Genomic DNA, 17977 nt, shown 5'->3' on the forward strand with positions numbered 1-17977 from the left:
CCCAGCTGCGGAATAAGAGTGGTTTTACTGAAGTATTTGTGTTACCGCTTTAAGCCGTAGACAAACAGGCATATGCACCTCCCGTGAGCTCATAGCTGCTTCTTACAACCTATTGAACTTCAATAGAAGGTGAGTGGTAAGAAAGCAAAGCTGTGGCACAGGGCCTGCTGTCGCCCTAGAGCGGATCGGAGGGAGAAAAGATATTGACTTCAAAAACCTGCATATTGTCTCCTACCTTCTCCCTTTTTTCCCTCTTTACCTCTGTCTGTGGAGGTATTATCCCGTTATACTTGTCTGCCTCTGCCTGTCTGGCTGTTGGTGTGTGATTTACAGATTTGACTCACCGTACTTGCAAAACATGTAAATCATCTGTTCTTCCAAAGGGTACTGTACAAAGAGATAACACTGACTGCAAAAGAAAGGGACCTATTGTATCTTGCTGTGACTATACTGTGAGTACATTTTGATTAAGTGTTTTAAGAAAATACCACTTTGAGCAAGAATCAGAAAAAATAACAGAATTAAGACTAGGAAAACATAATTGTGACCACAAAGTCACAGGTTCACTTCCTGGACGACCAGGATGAATGTGGGTGGAGAAAGTGAAAGACCATTACACGGGATGCCCTTGAGCAAGGCCCTTTATCCCCAACTATTCCAGTGGAGCTGCACAGTAGCAAACAGATCAGACTGTGGTTGTTCTGGGCAGTTTACAGGTATGAATGTATGTAAAAGCAGGACTTTCTTTTCCAGAAAAGCCACTGAAACGTCACTGGCTAGATAAAGGGTAAAAAGCCTAATATGTATTACAGTGCAATACAACAACACAAAAAAAAGAGTTGAATCAATAGCTCTCTAGTCTCATCGCAATAAAATGCTACGATCTTTACAAAGACACACAGTATTTTTCTCTACTTTTTCTTTGCCTTGTGGACGAAACAGACAACTTAACCATGGTTCTAATGCACTGTATTTTGGGCTAGTCTGCAACAGCAGGGCCAGGCCTATAAACACAAATGTCTGTTGCTGACTGACAGACTGAAGGAGTCATAAAGTTACACCATTGGTCAGCTGGCCGAGTGTTGGAGTTTCCCTGTTGACCGTTGTTCTACTTTCTAAATGATTTGGCGCAAAAAGTTTCTATCAGGGGGGCATTTACATCTCCAGAACAGTTCTCAACTACGTCCTCAATTTTGTATATTGACCAGACACAGTCCAGCCATATGCTAGGTTTTGACCTGGTCCTGTTCCCTGACGACAAAAAGAAGGCATAATTCAAATATTGCACCAATTAATGCTATTACTTTAAATTACTACAGACTAAAGCTAAACAAAACCACCCTATTTCTAAAGCACAAATGACAGAAACGTACTGCTTTTCTTTTGAGTTTTGGTTTTACCAAATTCATTTTATGTAGGTTTAAGGTTAATCAAACATTTCCTAATTCATTCTACATGATTGATTAACTTTGGTGACTTCAGGATCTCAAAAACAATTGAAAAAGAAGCTCAACCTGTATATGTGATCATAATGCAAAACTGCAACAGATCATCTATCTTTTCCTCTTTATACTTCATTCACTGCGGGAGGCAGACCAGACTGTGATTTGAATAACGGGAAGGAAAAGACTGCATGTCCAGACTGTGTTATCATAACTTTTTATACTGGCTTTATACTGTATCACTGCTGGGTTAGATCTGCCCTTTCACTGTGTTTACGACATTTTATGACCCCACCCCTGACCTCTGGATGTGTTTTATTCCCATGGCAACTCAGGGTGGACCTCCCTGACGACTTTCCCTGGTTTTCTGAGGAGAAGTCGCTGCTCTGTTCTCAAATCAGCTCTCATCAACCAACTAATTCCAGTGACCACTAGGAACAGAGTCAGAAACTGATCTCAAATCAGCTCTTCAGGGGTAAGGGCCACATGCGTTGGTTCCCAGGGTGGAAGTTAAGAATGGCCAATAAAACCCAGCCAAGGGTCGCAGATCTAGACATTATCACAACAACAGATGCAAAATGCTGGGAAATGGTGTTGGTTGATCTTCCGAATTGCTACAACTACAGTATGTGACACATTTATACATCCAGTAAATGCTGTAACATTGATGGAGTTATAAGTAGTGAATACAATCTGACATCATCATGGTGTATCACAAATTCACAATGTTTTGAAATGAAATGAAAAAAAAATTCTGTTAAAAGTATCTAAAAAACTGTTAACTTTGTTTGACTGTGTTTCCACTTTTATCATCATCTTATTTGTGCAGCACTGTAACATGTCCTGTTGTTAAGTTGGTAAAGCTCTGAACGCTTACACATATTGGTTTACTACACACTCTCTATTAAACTCTATAAAACCCTCCCCATAAAACCTTGATTCATTGTACAGTTTAAAAAGGTTCTTATCACAAGTCCATTAAACTGATACCTCAAACACGGGGAGAGCACATTATTTTGTCTGTCCAATCTAATGTTTCTATTCACTTGAATTTTGGGATTTAACGAGAAGTTGACACCTGAAACTTGCATTTAAATTTATTGGAAAGTTCCACAGTCTAGGTTGCAAAGGGTATTTAATCCAAGAGACTCAAGAAATAAACATGTCAGCTTGCTATTTCTTATGAGCCAAGACTGCTGGATGCCTTTTGCCTTTCCGTGTGTCTGTGTGTCTGTGTCTGTGCGTGTGTGTATATTTTATCATGGATACTCCGGTGTAACCCACCAACCCCTTGACAGGACCCATCTGCTTGCAAGTGCTGATACAGAGTCCCTTACACCTCACACATACTGCTCCTGCTCACCTAAGTTTTTTTCTATGAACTTTTGTGTGAGTATGTGTGTGTGTGTGTGTGTGTGTGTGTATGTGTGTGTGTGTGTGTGTGTGTGTGTGTGTGTGTGTGTGTTTGAATGGCTATCTTTCCCTGTTTCCTGTGACACAGAAGATTGCCTGTAAAGAGATATTGACAAGAAAGAAACAGTTTTAAGTGCTGTCTGCCAGTCACAACTCTTACCTTGCCTTTGCCTATTGTATCATCAATGTCTCCTCTTTGACCTCTCAGCATTTTCTGACATTTTCCTCCTCAGCTGACATGACAGTGAAACAGCATTTCTAGTCAGTTTAGCAGCTTCAATCAGAAAATCAAAAGAATAATTTAAAAATTGTATTTGACTTGTTTTGTGCCTTATTTTACTTATTTTCTCCTAACAGGGGTTTTTGACTCAACTTTGCTGTTAAGCCCCGTAGCCTCGCTTTGATATCCTGACACTTGTTTCTAGGGGAAAAACACTGAAACAAGTTAAACAATGGACTGAACAAGCAGAGCAATCCATTTTAGTAGAGTTACATGTTATCATTCTGCCATTTTTTAACCTTGGTTAAGGGAAAACATCTGAAAAACACATCTGACTGCTGTTAGCAGAGAATACCGCTGTTTCCTCTTCATCCGACTCATTATTACCTTGTAGGAGTGATGATAGTGCCATGTCTCTGACATGTCTTCTTCCTCTGACGCATAATCCACCAGCACTTTACTCTTGCTTTTCTTAAACATATCTCCACTTGTTGCTCAAACAGGCCGCCTTGCTCTCTTGAAAATGCTCCGGTACCAAAAAAAAAAGTTAAAAGTTTAACCCAGAGCAGTTTTGTCCGTGTTTCTTCTGGAGAGGTCGCAGCGACGCACCAACCGAAGCGCTCGTTTGATTATTTCTCCAGCAGCAAATCCTGGAGGCTTTTTCTGGAAACAGCTTATTCATTCATCGAGGTGCCAGGAGCTGGAAGGCTCGAGCTTTTTTCTTTAATGACGCTTACTATTTGTTTCGTAAGTGTTTGGCTTGTGTTTGGTGCGTTTTTACGCAGGCTCAACCACCTGGACCTCAAACCATCGCTCCTCCCATATCCCCCACGCTCCAGTTCCGTGAAGCTGCCATGGTAGAAGGAAGACGAGGGTCACACGTCTCATCTCTGGCCAATGCAAGCATTCACTTTCCTGCAAAATAATGAAACTTTTTTCACATTCTAAATGGAGAAAGTTTAAAAACAAATAGACTGATACTTGGAAGTTGCTGTGAAACACTTTAGTTTCCAGGGAAACAGATTTTGCAGATACATAAATCTGCTTTTTTAACCCTGTAAAAATGTTCCATTACAAGTACAAATCTCACTTAAATAGAAGTAAAAATAAATAAATAAATTAAAAAAAGGATTATCAGCTAACTATATGAAAATATAAAAATAAAAGCATTTAAGATACAACAGAATAGCTCCCTTGGTGCTGTATTATTAAGAAAGGTATTAGTGGATTCTTATTAGTAATGCCTCAACATGTGCGTGTTATTTTTATGTTGCAGCTGGTGAGGTGGAGTTAATTTGAACTTGAGCACCTTAACATTATAATTTATAAAGTGTTCATAGATTTTGTGCAAAAAAGTACAACATGTCACCTTAAAATGTATAACCCAAAAGTAACAGAAAATGGAAAGTACAAGTACCTGAAAACTATACTACACTGTCATTTGCTATAATCTATCCCATAGTGTATGTCTGTTTGATTTTTGATTTTTTGACTTTTTTTTTTTTATGCAGTCACTGTTAAAACAATATGTGCAAGAATATCACTGTGGGTAATTTGGTCTTTTTTCTCCCAAACTTGAAAATAGCCTAAACCAAATATTCTGAGATAAATCCATTACATCAGTAAGTACTTTTCAAATCCTGTTTTTGGGAGGGTATAGGTTTTTTTTGTGTTAATCTTTTTTTTTTATAAAAAAAAAATAGGCTGATCTCATATTTGCACTTTCTCTCTCTCTGTCTCTCTCTCTCTCTCTCTCAGAGACCTGGGGAAACAAATGACACATTATGCTGGTGGGTTGACCTCTTTAAATAGCCACAGTTTAGCTCCGGTTAAGACCACTCACCTGATTCAAAGGTCCTTGAATTCCTGTTTCAATGTCCACATTATACAGTAAGTCAGTTGTTAGATGTGTAAGAATGTACAGGGAAAACCAAAAGAAACACACACACACACACACACACACACACACACACACACACACACACTCTCTCTGTTTCTGAGAATTTTAGGTCTTTTCTGCCCAGAAAAGTAAATGTTTTGAGACGCTGGTGTTTTTATTAGCACAAGCTGTTAGGCAATGTTGCTCTCAGAGTGTAATCTGGATTTAACAGTGTAATAATTCTATTACAGCATCTAAACAGCATCCACCCAGAACCATACTGAAAACACTTGCTGGTTTTATTACACAAATAAAATATCCCAAAATAATCTGTTTCAAATTGTATTGCTTTGCGCGTGTGTGGGATTGTGTGTGTGTGTGTGTGTGTGTGTGTGTGTATGTGTGTGCGTATGTGTGTGTGTGTGTGTGTGTGTGGTTTTCTCTTTGTATGTATGTGTATGTTTGTGTGGCAATGTCCTTGTTCAGTAGTGTTTATAATTAATTGCTCTTATATTGTGTCAGCTCCTTATTAGTGCCAGCTGACACAAGCCATGCGTGGCTGTTAGGACATGTCCATCACCCGTCAATAGGCAGGTCAGTGACCTTTGACACTGAAGGTCATCAGTGGGTCAACTGTTCACTTGAGACCCATTCTTGGACATGCATTCCCACAGTATCTCTACAGAGGTTATTTACAGTCGAGACGGCCACAGTGGCCAACATCTACATCACTAATCAATCCTCTTAGTTGTCTTTCTCCTTTCAGTGACCAGTTTTTACTTGGGATCCATAGATCAGGGAGGACATACTGACATTTTGTCCTTCATACTGGATGAGGGGGATTCATTATCCCCAAGATACATGTAACATAGCTATACCAGCTTTGTAAGAAGAAGAAAATATTAGAGATCAAATAGTTATAATGACCAATACACTTATACTGTGATGAAAACAGAGCGCTGCCTTTGGAAACATATTTTGAGAGGTTTATATAAATGCATATGCATTTTTTTTTCATATTACAGTTATCCTTATTGAACTTGCTCATAAAAATAATGATCAAAGTTTTTATTTTGCAGATGAACTAAAGGAAAATGGAGTATGACTTAAAAACAAGGCTGGATCACCAGAGCTGCCCTGGAAGGCTTCAGGTGCACCACGTGGCAATTATTTAGTTGTAATGTAATGAATTTCAAATTCATTAAATCCTGTATGCATATTGTGAAATCCTATCTCATAGATCGGCCACATGTTTACATCTATTTTTAAGGTTTTTATTATTTTCATATAAATTGTGCTTGCATGGTGCATTTTATTAAATTAAATTGTGCCCATATAAGTTACCACTGTTTGGAGGCAGTTGGTTCTCTGTTAGTGCCTAAAGGCTACATTCAGTCTCTAACATAAAGTGTGTATTTGCATGTGTGTGACAGAAAAGGCATGTGTGTGACTAAAGGAAAGAGAAGGCTGGCTTGCTGGGGGTTGTTTGGGGCTTATAACTCAATGAGATGCCCCAAAAAACTACACCAATCATTGGTGAATATTCACTGAAAATGTTTGTTGTTTGTGTCCAAGTAGAAACAAATCTGGAGTAGTCAGCTTCACAGTTCTCATCAAAAGACAAGTAGTTAAACAGGTGTTAAGATGTCTCCCTCTCAGTCACACAGTAGATCAACAAAGTTGAAACCCAATAATACACAATAATATGATCAATGAATTCACCTGGCCTTAATTAATAAGCCCTGCCAACTTCTAGCCAGCCCAAAAACAAGAATGAAATAGATAATATGAACCTAATAACACGATCCCACTACTCAACCTAACGCTACAAACAAGTAACTGACCACTAATCAAAGGGTCAGAAGGGGATCACAGCTCATTTTTACTGTTTGTCCTGCTAAGCAATTACAACATGCCATGCCATACTGTATGTGTGTCAGCATGTTGTGTATGCGTATTGTTGAGGAGCATGTAAGTCACTCTTATGTCAGCTGTTGTGATCATTGAGACAGAGGGTCAGGTCAGATGGGGTCAAACTGTCATGGTGAGACACAGCTGGGATTATCCGACCTGCTTCAAGCGTCTCACACGGACACAGATGTACTGTACATCTTAAACTGCTGATCAGGGCCTGAAGAGCGTCCGGGACAGTTTTGTGCCCGCGCAGCAGCCTTAACCTCTTCACTGCTTTACTGAAGTCCACCGAGTTGTTCTAAAACAGATACAATAAAGAGTTTTACATGAATGGATTCACTCACAAACCCACGTAGAATTATTGAATGCATTTTCCTCCAGCTCTTGTATAGCGTTTTAGTGTCTTTCAGCTCGCTGTTTTGGTTTCACTACATCTAACTTATCTGCTTTGGTTCACTTTCATCTCATCTGTCAGCGTCTTTTTCAGTCGCAGTTGTTTTCAGCAAAGAAGCACTTAAAACCCAGTGTACACCCCCTGCCCAGCACCACATGGCAGACAGACACGGTTAGCAACTAGCTGGTGAACATCCTGGAGCATTTAGCAACTAAAAAGTTTAATATTTCCCTCAGAAAACAGACAAAAAACAGAGGTAAAAGAGGGTGAACATTGGACAGCAACAAGATAGACAACAGATAAATGAAAATGTTGCTCCATATTTGCTAGATGTACACATTGGCAATTGTTGCTGCTAACAACGTTTAAATATCAATTTCAAAGGTGATATTAAATGGCATTGTTTTGTTAACAGCTTTTTTGTGCTGCCCCTAAGTGGTAGGTTTAATCAAATCATAGTAATACCACTTAAAAACACGATTCATTTAAAGTTAGTGGGCAATTATTAATTATTATTATCACAGGTTACCTATTACCATATTAGTAAACAAAATCAAAACTCAAGGCATTATCCATTTTTAAAATATTATCTAAAAATGACATATGATCAGGTCACTCTTTTTTTTAACACATTCCTGCCCATATCATAGATCTCACTTTTTTTTTTTTTTTGAGGCCTGTTGTGGTTACACAGCAAACGGTAGGAGCCAACTGAGATTAACCATGACTCACCAACTATCTGATGAGATTCACAGGTCACAGGGTTCTGCTGCACAAACCCACGGGACCACATCAAAACTTGTTAGCCAAGAACAGAGATTAAAGCTTTAATTATGTTCACAGGCCAACTCTCAAAGATGTTCCTCAGAGACTCTCGCTGAGCGCGGTGTCAACGAACAGTTGGTATCTGAAGAGTGACTTAAAAGTGCTATGTGGACGGTATATTTGCTCTGTGAACATGATTTTTGATCTAAAGTTGGTTTTAAGTTTAACATCCACAAAATAAACAATCAGGCAAGACAGGTCAGAGTAGTGAAGAGATCCTCCGGTAAATCATGAAATAAATCATTAGTAGGAAAGAGCATGTTTCAACAGGAGATGTCTTACTGCAATTATAGACTGCCCTAAAACCTTCAAACACTTTTGCACAGCAATTTAGGGAAATATTAGATGTTGCAGTACCTAACTCTGCAATTACAATCCAAAGAATCATTATTATGAACACTTTTCCCCCTTAAGAGTACTTGCACCTGCTCAAAACCTTGTTTTAAAAGACTTTAACTTTTATTTAGTTTAATCAGTTAAATTACTTATGGCTCTGGGTGAATTCAAAAATGCTCATCTTCCTCTCTTCCCTGTTTTTCTTTTCTCTCTTCCTCTCTGTTTCCTAACAATGGCCCTGCCTGTTTTTCAGAGAAGAATTGTCAAAGACAGGCTCATTAAGCGCTGCTCTCTGTTGGATCAGTCGACTGAGGGAGTGAGAGCAAAAGTTTAAAAAAAGAGCTAAAAGCTAAAAACACAGTTGAAGGTCAAAGGTGAGGAAAAACGGTGGGGATGAGGCAGTGGACAAGTAAAACATCCTGGGGGGTCTTGAAGCTGTAGAGCAGGTAGTTTGAGTGTTGCACACCTGTGAACGTGAAGTGCTGAGTCATTAGTACAACTTTAGCACAGGAATTAGAGGAAAATGCGTGCTCTTTTCCTCATGCAGCTCTGCTTCAAAGTAGATATAACTTTTTTTTCCCCACTGGTCCCTGAGGCAACTGTAAAACTCAGTACAGTAGACAAACCATTCATTAGCTATAAGAAGCTGAACTTCAGTTTTATACTTGCAAGAGGACATTTTATCATGTAATTTACTGGTTAAGTGCAATACAAGCATCTGTTCACAAGGTAATTTTCAGTCACACCTCATTAATTTTGCACAGCAGACCTAAAATAGATTGGATGTGTCTTGGCATACAAACCTCCTTGTGTTTAGTAACAAGCTGCCAGGTAACATCAAGCATCCACACAGCTGCTATTTCCCCTGTTAGCCAATAAAATAACCCAGGACACAAAATACAGAAAATTATATACATACAGTAGCTAATATAATGGGTTAAAATATAATTTCCTTCAGTGTTTGCATGAATCTGCTAGTAGGCCTATCTGTGTTTGTTTCCTGTCTGTGTGCATGACAGCATACTGGGCTAACACAAGCTCCCACACACGAGAAGTGTTTTCATGAACTCCAGGTAGAGGACACATTAAAACAAGGCTAAGCTCTGTTTAAGAAGAGCCATTTAAAGGAAGGAACAATATGCTGCGTCACTGAGGACAAAAACCAATAGACAAATCCTCAAGGCCAAAAAAGGAAATGTGCTTTATCACGCCAGAGCATTTGTGCGCAAGTGTGTTTATATGTCTGCTTGTGAGAGACAGAACTAATGCAGAGAAATATTTTGCTTTGTAAAGTTTGTCATTTCTCTCTATATTTTTCAAAATCAAAGAAGTTAAAAAAAAAACACCTACTGTTTAAACCATGTTTTCCAAGTAAGAACAAATACATTTTCACAAAAGCCCTGGTCAAGAAAATAATAACCATATCCTGTAATAGATACAGAATATCTTCTTCCCCTGAGAGTATATCTATCTGCATGCATGCCCTCTACAAGGAAGTCAGAGGTCAAGAGCTGCAGCAGAAGAGCCATGCTCGAGCTGTTTTCAGCGTCTTGCTCAAGGACACTTCAATGAGGCATTTATCAGATATTGCTTGAACCTGGGACTCCATCCATAGTGTGAGGAGTTGAAATGCATTCCTTCTACATTGTCAAACATGTATTTGCACTCTCAGTGGTCATAAACAGCTTATAAATTATTTTGACTCAGACAACTTTAACTGACATTTATGGAATGACTCTTCAGAGCTGATTAGCCTGAGGCTGCTGTTACAGAGCCTAACATGGGTGCAGCTATTTATCATACATCGATATATCAGGCTACTCGTGGTATTTGCTCTCATTTGATGCAAGTATGATGCTGTAAGATTAGAATCTAAGAGACACTGAAAACTCCTCTAGGGACACTGCATGAACACACATGGGCACGCACACATGAACATACACACTCGGGCAGTATCTGGCTTAAAAATGTCTAAAAGACCTTGTGGATATGTCCCTCACTTCTTCTCATCCATCTCTTTGGTAGCAAAGACATTCAGCTCTTTGTTGCTGGCTGTAAGAGATGGTAACAAGAGCCTCCTGAGGAGACGGCACTGGAACAGACACACAATGGAACCCTGTGTGTCTGTGTGTGTGTGTGTGTGTGTGTGTGTGTGTGTGTGTGTGTGTGTGTGTGTGTGCGTGCGTGCGTGTGTGTGCATTCAGAGAGAGTAAGGGAGAGTAAGAAATGTAGTACGTCTGTCCCTGTAACTCTTGACTCGTCTCTGCCCTCAGGCTGGGAACCTGATAAAAAAGGCCAGACCAACAGGTGTGTTTCCCTGCACAAAAGGATTTCTGACTGACAACCACAGTAATGTTGGTAAGTGTCTAACTAGTGGTCAAACCCATGTTCATCGCTGTGGGTGTTGGGAGCTCCCAGTATATTTCCACATATTTCACATGTCTCCATAAAGCTCTACTCCAACCTCCCATTAAATCCACAGTGGCCCAACTTTAACCCTGACTGGCTCCCACTGGGTTCCCAAAGCAGCTTAGATCTATAACTGGGTCAGAACTCTGAGTCTTAGCCTTGACCAAGGGTTGTTTGAGGCTAACTAGCAACACTCGAGGCAACTGTCTGACGAGCAGATCAACTTCCCGGAGCTGAACCACAGTGAATCGGCAAGAAACAACAAAAAAAAACTTCTGTTAGGAGAACAATATTGATTTATAGATGTAGAGTGACAAACCACACACATCCGAAGAAAGACATAGATTAAAAACCCCAAATGTTCCCAAGAAACAGGATGTGATTTTAGCACCTACTCTAGAGCATCTCTTTGGCCCTTAAAGTTGCCCAAAACATTGCCCTGCAGTGTGCATCAAACCTTTGCTTCAGTAATGATTGTGACTTGGAAGGAAAGTGAAACATTGAAAAGAGAAAATACCCCTTGCTCCTTAAAATATTTGTTTTGCTGATCATATGGCAGTGCTTGTGCAGGGTTCAGTCAGGTCATTACAACTGGTCACACACTGTAAAGCATGCCCGTTTGAACACCCTAATGGATAATGGAGAAGCGTGAGAAAATAGCTAAACTCTAGGCTGACATCTAGCGCATGAAGAAGGTATTTCTTCTTTTCATTGTGTGACACGTTACAGGAGACACATACCAAGTCTGGCCATTTGTTTCAACATCTTAATGATTTATTTATGCATACAGAGTGGTTCAGTCATAGAAAATAATACATGTTCAAAGGTGCTTTGTTACGCATTTATAATGATTCAGGTCACTAAGGCAAGCCTAAAGTATAATGCAAACACACATGAATGAATCTCTCTATAGAATCCATACGAAATACAACATTGCAAAGTATCTACTATGCAATAAACATGAAAGTACACCTATGTCTTGTGTAAGATCCAATTTACCTGTAATTAAACCACAAAACAGACATATTCATATGATTGGGGCAAATACACACAATTTTAAGGTTGATTTTAACACAAACTCGATTAGATTCTTGGTATCTAAGACATTTTATGCCTTTGTACCACAATGAGGACTAACAGTCGAACAACATGTTAAACAATTTAAGCATGAAAAACTGGTTATACAGCAACAGTAGATAATAAATACCACAACAAAATCACTCTTCCATTATCTAAATCATACTTCCATCCATTGGTTCAATTACAATCCCAGTTACAGGGTCAGTTGATATAAATAACCTCACTTCTTCCTCTATCACACTCTTACCTGTCTCCATTTCAGGGTCCGTGAACCCTCTCATATGTAAGTATAAGCTGGTCTAAAAAAGACCAGAGTATCATAAGAGGCTCTGTGGAGGGTCACTGTATCACTGCACCTGCCTTGTGACCTGCCACCAGCTATTTTCTCCATTACAAATCATTGTGCACAACAGATTTACAGCAAAAAAAAAGTTAAGAGACCTTAGTGGTCATTCATCTACATTCATCTTGTCTGACAGTAGTGTGCAACTGGGAGAGATCCGGGTGGATTCACACGTTCGTCCAGGTGGTATCCAGGGTGGCTGTCCTGGTTCCTCTGCCTGACAACAACACAGCAGCGCTGTGTGTCAATCCAGCTGGATGTCGCCCAGTCCAGCTCACAATACAAGCTGGTAGCACTCCATGTCATGCTCTACTAATCTCATTCAGCATCAAAATGATATGTACAAGATTATGTACAAGTTGTGTACACAAAAAAAAGTGCAAAATAGCATTGTTCACACATCAAAAGTCACGCACTTCTTACGTTTCTGTTTGTTTTGAGTATTTTCTCTGTGCATTTTCAGGACTCGAGTGCAGCCAAACCAATTTCTTATTTGCTCCTCTGGTATTTTGTCACATACATAAACGAGAGAGATATCATCAGGTCATAAACTCAAACTTTCAATTCCAGAATCAAGGATGAAATCAGACATAAATATAAACACCTCAAGTCTATGATTTGAAGCTGCTTTTGATGTGAAATCTCTCTCTTGCTGTTTTATGAAATCTTACCAAAGAAATAAAAAGCAAACAGGTCAAGACATCACAAAACTGGCTGTCCTCCGATAGGGGATGGACCTGGGAGCTCTGTGTTACATCATGGAAATTGCCAAAATGCCAGAGGAAAAGTAATGGTGATTAAAAGACTGAGGATTTTGGAAGAGATTTCTCGAGGTTCAGCTCAGCTGCATTTGGAAAAGTGTCTTTAAAGACCACTGATGTATTTGAAAAATACTTTAACTACTTTAGTTTTACTTACTAACACATGAATCAATTTTGAGGGCCAGCTAAGACTGAATATTCCCATGGTAAGGCACGGGACATGGGGAAAGACTGTGGTTCGAGTGCAACATCAACCAATTTCATCAGAAACACCAAAAGCTGCCTTTCTGTTTCACTGTATACCAGTCACATTCAAGATAAAACTGCAATGGACTGCACTGTACTTTATGGAGAGGTAGATTTATTTTACTCATAACTGCAGTAGCAGAGCCTTAAGGCAATAATCTTTACATCCCAAACAACAAAATCATAATAAACGAGAACAAAACAAAAGGGTTCCCAGCAGCATTTGCTGCTCGGACCTCTAATCAAGAACAAGGATGACATTAAACTTGAACCACACGTAGAGGATCATTAACAGGGATGCACAGAGAAAAACAAAACGGAAACTTTGAACCTGGTAAGATTGTTTCCCTCGATTTTACTGGTCTCTTCATGTTGCTATTAAAGGAATAGTTCGACATTTTGAGAAATAATATATAGCTAACTCACAGGAAGCAGCCAGTTACTTTAGCTTAGCAAAAAGAAACAAGAAAAAACTAAAATTCTAGCTGGGCCTGGCAAAGGGTAACTACCAGCACCTCTGAACCTCCCTAATTACTAATATCTGTGTGTGTGCACGTGTGCATGTGTGTGCGCGTGTGCATGTGTGTGTGTGTGTGTGTGTGTGTGTGTGTGTGTGTGTGTGTGTGTGTGTGTGTGTGTGTGTGTGTTTCCCATCTTCAATCCATCTCATCTAAGCAGGTGACTCGCCGGCTTGTAGTGCAGTGTGAGTTGGCGGGAGCTGTAGCCGGACATGCCGATCCCCATAAGACCCATCAGGAGGGCCATGCGCGGCATTGCAGGGCCCTCCCGGCTCTGCAGCACAGTCTGGGCTGCCTGAGTCTGAAAGAGAGAGCAGAGGTCACCATCACTGCCCACGAAGCCACGACAACCACCACCGGGCATGATCATCACCAGAGACAGCAAGGGGTCAGCAACGTTCCTCCTGTCCCTGGCCGTAGTGCAGTCCTTACAAAGGTGACCCTGGTCACATGCATCTCTCTTACCATAAGGGAAGACCTGCACTAGAATCTCCATTTTAAAAAAAATCTAATTTTAATACTTATACCATCAATTTATATAGTCCTTTGAAGGTTTGGAGACTGGAAAATTTTGAGCCAATCCAAGACATTTCCTAAAGTCAGATATAAATTCAGTAATTTTCTTAGCTCATCCGGTCACTGTTATGTTCACCAGCCAGAGAAAACCATGGGTCTCCAAATTTGTGATTTTGCATTTTTCAGATTAGGAATTCATTTATGGAGACAATCCTCCTTTGAATCACTTAAGGTTGTCATGTGCACATCCACTAAACCTGAGTCAGATAGTAAAAACAGAATTCTCCTTCTTCTATGGATAAATCATTTAAACCCTATCAGACTATCTGAAGAATTCATTGTCACACAGTTGAAAACAAGACTGTTTTTCTTAGCTAGTAAATAGATGTTCGCAACATATTGGAGATGCATGGTCCTCACAGGACAAGGACAATGTTATGTTCTTGGTTATAAAAGTGCAAAGATGATATACTTTGAAGTTTGTTTACAGATATGCCATAACAGTCATTTGTGTAATCCTGACCTATTTTGAATTATCTAACATGAACTCTGATGAGCGCAGACACAGATAATGAGGTTTAACACCATCCAGTTTCAAAACAAACACAAGCCATACTGTTGGTTTCTAAATCCAGCTGCAGGTCTCAAAAATACCCACCCAGGGTGATTGGGAACATGGATCTCATGCTACCCCTCTGGAGATCCAATTAGAGCGCATTTACCTGACCCTGGGGAGCTAAGGCATCTCTGATTCAAATCCATTCAAAAACAAGCTGCTATAATCTTCTATTCTAAATCCCGCCATGACACAAACACAAACGGGCAATTGTACGTGTACCGTGTTGACCTTCTCTTCAGGTGTGCATATGATGGTTCAACTCAAACTGTTCATCTATTAATTTCATACCAAAAGCGGCATCAAGAGAAACCTTGAGCTTGTTATGTTGAAAATCTACACACTCATGTTCTGTTAGTTGTAATGCAACAACAACTGAAGCACAGGGATACGTGCAGGGCCTGAACTCTAGATCTCAACAGTTGTTTGTTATTAGAGGCTCTAATGGAATTTACTCAACTGTTGCGCCACTGCAGATTTCCCTTGATGTCCAAGACTAATCATTAATCTATCTAAAGAAGAAAATCGCCCTAGAGCATCTTACGCACCTGGAGGTATCTAATATATCCAGGGGTCAGCCGAGGGATGCGAAAAAACATTGTTGTTGTTCTCTCCAGTGCTTCACAGCTGAGACCACAAAAACCCTCTCTGCAACCAGCCCTGGGGCTTTCTGCTAGGCAACTTTATCACTGGGAATCCCTTTGCTCCCTCGCCCGCTGGGTGTCTTTGGCCTTGGTCCTCTCCACCAGGCCGAGTGTGGCAGCAGCAGCAGCAGCAGCAGCAGCTCTCCCTTATGTCCGAAGTGACTCTCCTCACTCCCTCACTCAGATAAACTCACACCACACACAGCTGCACTGTGATGATCTCCCTTGTGGGAGTCCAGTCCCTATAGGTAGTATATAAAGCCTTGGCTTTATTGCATAAGCTGGTCACATGGTGTTGTACTGTGTTTATGTGTGTCTTCGTGTGTGGCATTTGTGTCAGTGGGGGATTAGCAGAGCCACTGGAGCTGTGGTGGATTAATATACCTGTGCGAGATGTTCCAAGTCCATTGGCCACCAAGGGAAGAAACCCCATCAACGGATGACAAAGCAACGCTGTAATGACGTCGACAGGGGTCACAGTTTAACAGTCAGGTACAATTGAAAGGCAAATCGCATTGCAACAGTGGTAAACAAGAGTCTTGCACAGGCGCCTATAGTCATAACGGAAGAAAATCAGAAATCCTAATACAGCCAAATTTTTACAGTATCTCAGCCATAATCAGTTCATATCGGTTCTAAACTTAACTTATTCCTCCTCAGGGCCATGGCTGGAAGGTTGCAGCCTTTCCAAGCCGGCACTGCATAAAGAGCAGGGAAACATCCTTGACTGGCCGTCACTCTTATCACTGAGTGTGGGAGGACATATAGACACACTCAGTCATATTCATATATATGGAAAGTTTGAAGCCTTCAACTTACCAGACATTGATGTTTTGTTGTTATTTATTAATTCATTTTCTGTATAACCAGATGACCGTCGTATATTCATCCCTTTTTCAAAAATGCCCATTGTAGAAGATGCATTGAGAAGCAACAGGACATTCGATTAAAAAGCTAATTACACAGCTAATTGCACAAAAATATAACTTAATATATAATTATAAATATTTACAGTATACAATGATTTAAGATAATGGAGCGAAATAATTCAGTTACCTCCTGGGGGGGTGAAGCCAAACAAAGCTGTGTGCTTTATTGACACAATTTGTGTTACAGAATCTGTATAAAGGCAAAATAAAGATGTGTCTTTGAAGCCATCTCCAGCATCCTTTTGATGTTCAGCCTGGTTTCTAATACAGATTACAATTATTTTGTACAATATTCTGAAATCCATCTAACAATAACTGTCAGGAAGCAGAGTTCATCTGCTTCCCCTGCTTATCTCTGTGGTGTCACGAAAACAAGGAATTGACACTGTTTCTTCTAAGAAGGATTTCACAGACTCATCAATGAAGGCATGCGATGCAGTGACAGGTTTCAAGATGTATTACAATAGGAAGAACATTTAATGGAAACTTATTAGCTGTACGGTATCCACTGTACCCTGCTCAGCGCTCACATTTTGAAAATACACCAAGTAAATAATACATTAAGCTGTAGGAGAAAAAATTATTTTCACTCAATGTACAAACAGGCTGGAGCCACAACGGTTATGCTGACATGTTCCTAAGTGTCTTTCTCACAGGAGAGCAGAGAGACCTCCTAAACCATTGTAAAGTACCACTGGAAACAGCCTAATAATTGTTTTGACAGACAGGTCAGGATCTCTTAACTCAAATGCCAAGAACGGATTAGCCCAATCTAACAGACATGCAAGACTGCTTTGAGGAAAATCTAATCACTTAATCACTCAAAAAACAATGCAATTAAAGTTTTATGTAAATTAGTCTCAGCTTATGTTATTCTTAGGCACAAGAAAACACATATTCCTTGAATGTCCCATCAAAAACAAGGACTTCAAGCTATCTACAGTCACAAGTCAAGTTATTGTGTTCACATTGGTTTGAGTTGTACTTATCAAGGAATTTCTTTAGCTGTAATGACAGGTTTTTTTTATTTTTAGTAGAGTTTTTTATTGTTTTAATGACACTGGTTGGGAGTCAGAGCAGAAAATTCTGCATGTGGCATAAAGATTTTATCATAAACTTTCTGTGTAACAAGATAATGCTGTTTAAAATTACTCAACTGGAGAAGCAAGGGCTTAAACTTGTCAGATGGAAGGGAGATCTTGTGTTGTTACTGTTAAAGAACACAATTATTTTTGTATTTCCAAAGTCACTTTTGCAAGACAGTCAAATTATCTGGATGAATGATAAGTCCTGCTATCTTTGAAACATTTTTTACCTTATTTCATCGATAACACAAAGCCATTGCATCGGTTTATAACCCAATCGATAACCCAGGTCGGGATACAAAATATGTTCAGTAAATTAATAAAATAAAGTAAAACGGGGATAAAACACAGGCACTTCTCTAGACAGTCGTTACGTCACACGCGTCATTACTGCGTGTTGTCAGATG

The 17977-nt window shown here is 39.8% G+C and overlaps 1 protein-coding gene and 1 long non-coding RNA gene across 2 annotated transcripts in view; both read right to left on the minus strand.

Moving 5' to 3' along the window:
• The window catches only part of LOC111650563 (testis development-related protein), a 14132-nt gene extending 10255 nt beyond the window's left edge, over positions 1 to 3877 (minus strand). Inside the window, exon 1 of the mRNA XM_023400465.2 lies at positions 3463 to 3877. Within this exon, the coding sequence (XP_023256233.1) occupies positions 3463 to 3555 (93 nt within the window). The 5' untranslated portion in view covers positions 3556 to 3877. The remainder of the gene's footprint in view (positions 1 to 3462) is intronic.
• Positions 3878 to 11584: 7707 nt separating this feature from the next.
• Positions 11585 to 15774, minus strand: LOC147819518 (uncharacterized). The gene is made up of 2 exons (XR_015436863.1): positions 15461 to 15774; positions 11585 to 14081 (listed from the first exon to the last, which is right to left on the minus strand). It is a non-coding gene; the product is annotated as an uncharacterized LOC147819518 (long non-coding RNA).
• Between the last annotated feature and the right edge of the window lie 2203 nt (positions 15775 to 17977).

Source organism: Seriola lalandi, unplaced genomic scaffold (genome assembly GCF_002814215.2).
Source record: "Seriola lalandi dorsalis isolate HSWRI2012SDOR001 ecotype SW California unplaced genomic scaffold, Sedor1 jcf7180002052504, whole genome shotgun sequence".
In the NCBI taxonomy this organism is placed as follows: Eukaryota; Metazoa; Chordata; class Actinopteri; order Carangiformes; family Carangidae; genus Seriola; species Seriola lalandi.